At 45.7% G+C, this 7,817-nt stretch overlaps 1 protein-coding gene across 1 annotated transcript; it reads right to left on the bottom strand.

Moving 5' to 3' along the window:
- Window positions 1-243: 243 nt before the first annotated feature.
- Window positions 244-7,346, bottom strand: LOC104412656 (chromosome unknown open reading frame, human C1orf94; the record flags this gene model as incomplete). The annotated part of the gene is made up of 6 exons (XM_010023436.1): window positions 244-319; window positions 952-1,136; window positions 1,504-1,575; window positions 2,353-2,510; window positions 3,391-3,830; window positions 7,118-7,346. Coding segments are annotated over 6 exons (1,160 nt in total), but the record flags the coding sequence as incomplete, so codon positions are not given.
- Window positions 7,347-7,817: the final 471 nt, after the last annotated feature.

The raw sequence follows: 7,817 nt of genomic DNA, 5'->3' as shown, positions 1-7,817 counted from the left end.
AACATTTTATTATTTGTATTCATCTTCCAAACAACAAAAAAGCCCCTTCTTATTCTGTCATCCTAAAAAAATCCAGTTCAGGTGAATTGTTGTGCAGCTGTTTGGTACTATATAAATCACAGGGGATTATTCGAGATGGAAGTAGTCACTTTGGGAAAAACATGGAATCCTTACAGGACACCGGGACTTAGCCAGGTAGGTCAGAGTGTTCTCTGGATACTGGGGGAGAAAAACAGGGGTCACTTAAAATTTTCCTGAGTTGTCGTTGGTAACGTAGTTGAGCCGAGGTGTCGCGGCTCCTCCAGGTACAGAAGCGAGCCTGAAACACAAAACGTGGTCAGGCTCAGGGGTTGCCTCTAACTCCCAAATTACTACTTTTCCCTCCTAATAATGGAACTCTTGGAGATCTGGTTTTTTTGGATGTGTAATATGATTTCTGGAAAGGTGCTCTGTGGGGGAGGTGTGTGAGTGTGTGCTGTTCCTGTCTATCCCATAAGCATTTAACAGAACTCGAATTTCCAGAGATTATTCTCCCAGACCTTTGGAATATGTTGATTTTTTTTTAACTGCAGTTTTTATAGAAAGGCATCAAAATGAATCCTTTAATTTCATTCTGACAGTGTCAAAATATTTTGGTTTCTGTCATGCTGAAGCGTTTCTCTTTTTAAGTTAAAGTATTTATACTTTTAATCCATAATATTGATTGGAAGTTGTAGGTGGCATCTCCTATAGCACAGTGCTGCAGCTTCCTTCACCCCACATTACTTACTCTGGTTTTGCAACAAAACCACCTTACAATTTAGACTTTATAGTAAATCTTGTCTTTGGTTTGGATTTGGAATTGGGAATGTAACTAGGAAACCCAGCTGCTGAGTGAATCTTTAGCTCTGTGCAGGTTTACAGCAGCTAACACTCTCCTAAAAACCAGGAAGCAAATCTGCATGGCCATACCCTCGGGAAGGGGAAAATGGGAGTTGGAGCCCATCGCCGGCCATCGGTGGCAGGTCCTGGATGTTGCTGGGCAGCGTGGCTGGGCCGATCTGCTGGTACGGGTACGCCGGCGGGACCAGGGTGATGTAGTTCACTATGGAAGCGGGAGGTGGTGGGAAAATCTGCTGGGGGCTGTATGGAGCTACCTGGGGAGGAAAGAGGAATAGTGTGTGTTTAAAAACAAGTGGGGCAGGAAGGGCACAAATGGAAATGGGAGTTGTCAAAACTGTTTCCTCAGACACATGCTGTGGTGCCTCCCAATTTTATACAAAACTGGAGCATAAGCAGTAAGTGTTTTCAGTGAGAGGCTCAAGGCCCTCTCTCGAGCTATTTGCAGCACACAGTGCTCCAGCAAACTATATTCACATCTCTCACTTCAGCATCTTGTCCCCAGATCTATTTTTGCAGTGGTACCGATGTCAGTCCTGGCACATGACAAACTGCTCTGACTTGTCTTGTGCTCAGCATCTGTGCTCTGCAGATTAAAGCGTGTTGGTAACCACTGAGACGTACCTGTCCTGAGTAGCATGCAAAGGAGGGGTGCACAGCTTGCTGGAAAGGGATCCTCACTCTGGGATACGGACCCTGTCGAGCACATAATAAGACATGATTTTCAAACCAGTCTGAGTTGGTGCATTAATGACTCTTGTGTGAGCTTTTTACAGGAACATTATGCACAGAGGTAAGTGTATTTCGTAGCTTTGGGCAAAAGTCTCCCTAAGTCTGAGCCCTCTCCTCTTCCTCCTCCCTGTTCTGCCTTTGGACAAATCCAGTTCCCAGGTGACTGCTGAGAGGTGGATGGGTTGGGTGCTCGTCCTCTGCTGAGCAGGTGTCTGCTGTGCCAGCTACTCACTGTCTTAATGGAGAAAGGAAAGTTCTTGGACTGTAAGATTCAAGGGAGCTCAGTCTGGCAAAATGTGTGCTCCGAGTCCTGTGCGTCCACCCTCTGCCTCTTGGACAGGCTGGTGCCAGCTTCTGAGAGCTGTAGGATGAACGGAGGCTGTCAAAGGGAACACGGGAGCACAGCCCAGAGAAAGCTGTGGCTACATGGTATTACCAGCGTTCCGTTCTTTTACTGCTTTCAACTTGACCATTGGGCTTCTTCCTAAGCTTATTTGGCTTTTTTGCTTTGACATGAGTCCTGTTTCACTAGACTAAATATGCAGCATCCCCGTCTGTGAACAGGGCAATCACCTGGAATGTTTGTAATAGATCATGTCAAAATATTTGTAAATCAAGGGATCACAGTTGTAAAAGATGTAAATATTTGTCAGTAAAAAGATACAAAAGGGAACTAATGAAGGCGGAGAGCTCTGGGGCTGTTCTAATCTTCTCACAAAATGCGTCTATTTTTTGTGTTACCTGAAACTGTGGAAAGTGGTTGGGAAAGATGGAAAATGGAGGGAAGCTCAGACTCTGCCACACTGGCTGGTTCAATCCTGTGATCACTGAAGCAGTAGTAAAGCCTGAAGTACTTGCACTGTATTTAACACTTTTCTTATCCAGTGTTCCAGTTGTTACTGTAAAACAAAACAAGGTTAAAGCTATTAATAAATGTGCATTTTCTTCATGCATCTGCAGAACATCTGCAGTTACGAGGACATGCTTTGCCTCTAAGCAACATCTAAGCTGTCTGTTGCTTTGCAGGCTGTAGTTCTGCAATATGGTGCCCCAGACTCAGCAATTAGTGGTTCAAATTCACTTGTTGGGGTTGTTACACTGTGACCCACAGGACCTGGAATAAAGCCAATTGCCTGAACCATGACAACAAATCACACTGTGAGAGTAGAACAGGAACGTTTGCCTGAAGTTCAAAACTCAAGAGATAAGAATATTGCAATAGAGAATAAGTTTGATTGTGACTCATTAATACAGCCCAGCAACTTAAGCAGTAGATCTGGACATGGACCACTGGTTTTGCCTATTCTAAGATGCTTTGAGGAATGTAATTATTGATACTTGGTAGAAATCAGGATCTTTTAAATGTCTCACAGTGGGAACCCAAAAGTCATGACATAACAAAGGAACCCCAAACAAACCCCCTGAAACAAATCAGAAACACGTCCCCAAATAACACTGACCCCCAAAACTGTGCTGTAACCCCGAGACCAGGCCTCTAGAAAATACTGAGCAAATACCTAAATCTCTATGATCATGACTTTCCTATTTCTACTGTTTTCAGGAAGTGAGAAGGACTCTGGATAGGTGCTGGTTAGAGGGCAGGGAGATACCAGCATCATGGTATAGCATGAGAATTCTCGGATGGAAAGATCGGTTGGGCAGTTGTCAGTCTCTTGCATGAGGCTTGGAAAAGGCATCACCATAGGGCAGCTTCTGGTGTCTGCCTTAGTTTTCCCATGACTCCCAGGTGATGTTCAGGGACCATGCCCAGATCCATACCTGTGTTCTTGGTGACTGCATCAAAACTGGTTTTGGAGCAAGTCTTGGCAAGCGGTGGGAGCTGCTCCTTTTGTCCTGTGGCTTCACTTCCTGCTGTGGTTGTTGCTGACAGGGCTGTAGTGCTCTTGGCAGAGCTGACCTCCTTCACCACCTTTGTTTCCTCAGCCACTGCCTGGCTGCCTGTGCCTTTAGCTGTGTCTGTGTCCCTCAGCGGCACCTCCAGCTTGCTGCTCTCTGTGCTGCCAGTGCCTGTCGCGCTGCTATCCTCCAGCCCCTTGGAGTTCTTGTGGGACTTTGCCGAGTACAGAAGGCTGGTGATAACAGATTTAGCAGAAAGCTGAGCGTCACAGAGAGCTCTTAACTTCATCTCCCGTTCTTTGTTTCCAATCATTGCTCTGTATATGCTTTCAAGTCCCTCTGGTTCATCTAGCAAGTAGTTGCTGTAAGAAAGTGGAATATGGCTGTTGTTAAAGGAGGTTTGACTTAAAACTGAGTCCGATTAAGACTCCTAAGCCTTGCATTTTTCTCTTGTGAGTGTTCTATGTAAGATTCGGGTGTTCCTTCTCAAACAGGTAAAATTTCATCTTTCCCACTGTTCTTTTCCAAAGAACCACATGAAAGGCAAACAAAACAACACAATAAACTTAGTTACTGCATCTGTCCAAGAATAACTGGAGTTAATGTCTGGATGACAGCATAATAGATGTGCAAGGAATGATTATAGGATATATGCTTCAAAATATTTGTGGGTCAAAATATATTTCCATTGTAAACAACAAAGTCTGGCATCAAACAAGATGATTCTTTGCTGTGTGGGTGTGAATGAGTTGAACATGCTTTGAGGTGGGTTACTACATGGTTTCTTGTGCCATAGTATTAGAACAGTTGGTAACCTTTATTGGAGTTACCCTCACAACTGTTTGTAAGGTGGAGAAGCCCTGGGGGATGGTTTTCATGTTGTCTGTTGAAGATGGTAAATTCAACCCTGTGGCTGTCAACATGAAAAGAGCTCTCTGGAGCTCTGTGTGTGCCTTGTATCCCAGTGGCCCTAATGGGAGAAACGTTGTTTGTTCTCTGGGCTGCAGATTTGCAGAGCTTCAACCTTGAGGGTTCAGTGGATCCTTAGATCTTTGCAGGGTGAGGGCCCCACTGTCCTTGGACTGCTGTAATTAGTTATCACCTGTAAGGCTTTAACAGAGGTGGGACTTGTAGTATTTGTAGCTCATTAACCACCTGGCCTATAGGGAGGTAAGACTGTCAGCTGGTTTGGTCTGTAGGGTGCATCACAAAGCACCTCTCCAGCCCTCAGCATCCTCTGGGACCTCACAGTGGAACTGCTGTCAAAGCTGAACAATCCGAAGTGCCTGTAACCTGCTCAAAATGCCAACTAGTGCCTGTTGTGGTCAGAAACCTGATTTAAATTCCAGTTTGCTCTTTCACATCCACCTTGTGATGTTCAGTAACTTTACGATCACTTTACTCTTCTTAGCTTGAGGGGAAGACTGATGCTCTGTGCACGCACTGTAGAGATGCATATATGGTTCCTAAACAGCTAAAATTAGGAAATTTAAAACTCTAAGTGTAGCTCTCTCTAATCATAGGGTTACTCTAACTGGTAGGATGCTGCTTCCCCTGTTTTTAAAGAACACAGATATTTTCTTTAACCTCAACAGATTTATATTGTGAATATGAAACTGGAAAATTGTTGGGCTATTTCTGAGTACGGCCGATTTCATAGGACTTTTTGCCGCATCTTTCAGTGGGGTTCCTGGCTGTGGTGGCTTCACAGGCTGCAGCCCTGGTTCTGCAACTTCTTATTCAAATCTTGTGTTTTTCAGGTCACCTCTTGCTGCTTTGCATAACCTGTTGGCATCTGTGCCCTGGCTGTAGTTGGAGTGAGCTGAGGTAGCAACTCTACTTCTTGTTTCCCTTTGGCCACTGATGCTATTGCAACTGATGGATTGGGTGACAGCTTTACTGACGGTTGGTCTATACTGAAAGATTCTTCTTTATCTGTCTTTCTCTAAGTTTTTCAGGAGTAGTAGAGGTAGCCGAGGTACTACTCAAAGGTAGAAACCTGCCCTTATGGCTGTCTCACTTGAATTGCTTATATTTAAAGTATTTAATCGAGCTTTGTACAATCATTTGGTACATTTTAGTGTTCTGGTTTGGCTGTTGTTGGAAGGTTCAGTGACTCTGGGGTCTGTGAGCAAGTGATGATCATCGTGCCCTGCTGTGTAGGAGCGTGTGGCAGAGGCACTTCTGCCTAATGACAGGAAAACACTGCTGGGAGAAACGGCCCCGTGAGCTGCCAAAGGTAACTCGGTGGATGAACAGTGAGTAGAGGATCATTATTGTGAACTCGGGGGTAGTACTTGAGCCGTGGACTTTGCTGTCTTTTTAATTTCATCTAAACTGAAGTTGTTGAGTTTGCCTCTGGTCCTTGTGCTTGTCTTAGTCCCTGCCTTCCTTGCAGGGATCCCAGAGCTCACAGCTCACATTAAGGTAGTAAAACAAAACCTGGTTTGATCTGCTGTCTGCCCAGTTGCACTTGCTTGTAATTGCATGTTCAGAGGGCTAGAAGTCATGTTGTTAAGCTGGCCAGTAGACTTACTGCTAATGACCAGATCTGTATTTCTTTGAGTAAAATGTGCTAAAAAATACAGTTAAGAATGTTGGTATTTGATAGTTCTTCACTGGTCTGTATAATGTTGTCTTTCCTAAAATGACTTAGCAACTGGCAGGACCAAAACCTATGGCTGACAAGCATGTGTTAATTGTAAAGATACTTCAGCTGTGCAATTTAACCTGCTACTACAGGCAACTCTGTGGGTTCCTGTGGTTCTGCAGTTACCCATTTTCCCTTTTCCTGTATTTATCTTGGAGCCTCTTAACATCTCTGCTTGTTTAGGACATGGAGGAGAAATGGAAGGAGCCAGTGCTCCAAGCTGTAATGCCTGGGTTTCTGCCTGGCATCACTGTAGGTACTTCCCTTTCTGTGTCTCCTTGTCTTCTCTGGGAAACTACCTATTTCCTCAGCAGTGAAGTTGCGTTTTTGAAGATGACATGACCATTTAAACTTCTCCACGCACCAGGCAAGATGGGTCAGGCTCACACGATGGTTTGTGTGGACGTTGAGAGCTGGACATGTGCTAAAGCTTTGCTGGCTGGCTGCTGGGTTTATAAATGTTGCTGTTTCTGTTTTGGGAGCCCACAGTAAATATTATGCCACTAGTGTGAAGAGCACGCTTCCCTCTTACCATTATTTGTCCTGTGAAACATGATTTGGCATAAATTTTTCAGTGCTAAATTCAGCTTTTCTTTGTAAAGATCAGCTGTTTACAGTAGCTTCCTTATAACACTTTAATTTTCGATTTTGCTCCTTTGAATGCTGCTTTCACTTCTTCCTGTAAATATTTTGATGTGTGTGGTTGTTTTTCTTTAAATGTGGTGGGGAAGCGAATGCAGCAGCTGCTTATGGTGCTTCAGAATTTGAAGTAGTCAGATTTCATGGGACACACTTTTTTTTTTTTCCAAGGAAAATTGGTTATGGTGGAAAAAAATGGGAATAATTTGCCTCCTGAGGAGGCTGTCAGACAGCAGCCGATGTACCCTGTGCCCCAGGCTTTCAGTTCAACGGGTTACAGCAGTCTGCTTCGCGAAGGTGCAAAGAGGAGAGGAGCAGACTCTTCTGCTGGAGCGTGGGCAACACTTGAAGGTCACTTACTTGCTCTGGGATCTGGAGGTGTCTGTCCACAGGCTCTCCAGCAGGTCTGAGCAGAGCCTGTGCTGCAGCGGGGCCACCAGCAATGGCTCCTGCAGCTCCTCAGAAAGTCGTTGGACACGTTTCCAGATCTCATGGCAAGTCTCATCCAAGCCATCCTGGGGAGTGTTGCTGTGGATCCAGATGTGCCTTGGGAAAGGTCCCAGCGGGAACGGACCCTCCGCTGTTTCTTCTGAAGCCGAAAAGCTGTTCCTACCAGGGAGCATCCTTCAGCCTCTTTGCATCCACAACGGTCTTTCTGGAGGAGGTGCTTTGTGTTGGTTCTGCCGAGCCATGGCAACCGTGGAACCCTGGGGCCGGGCAGCTGGAGGAGGGCTGCAGCTGGAGACACCAGCGCCCTGCCAGCCCCGGGCAGCGCCAGGTCCCTCAGCACAGCCCAGAGCCTTCTCTGGCAGAAACAGGCTCCAGGCTGCAGCATTTGGCTGCCCCGTCTCCCTGTACCAGAGCTCCCTGTCGCTCCTACTGCGTCTTTTTGTGCCTCATGGAGCACACCAAGGACTCTTCCTCTGGTCTTTTCCCTTCTTTTGCCCGCAGCCTCTTATGTTTCTACTGAGCGGAGGTGATGAGCAGAGGCCTTGTGTGGGGGAAGCAGTGCAGAGGGGAGGGTGTCCCCCTTAACATTTACTCTTATTTTGCCATAGCT

Source organism: Nestor notabilis, unplaced genomic scaffold, assembly GCF_000696875.1.
Source record: "Nestor notabilis isolate BGI_N333 unplaced genomic scaffold, ASM69687v1 scaffold30361, whole genome shotgun sequence".
Lineage (NCBI taxonomy): Eukaryota > Metazoa > Chordata > Aves > Psittaciformes > Psittacidae > Nestor > Nestor notabilis.
Note: the sequence above shows the minus strand (reverse complement) of the source record. Positions and strands in the feature narration are given on the sequence as shown.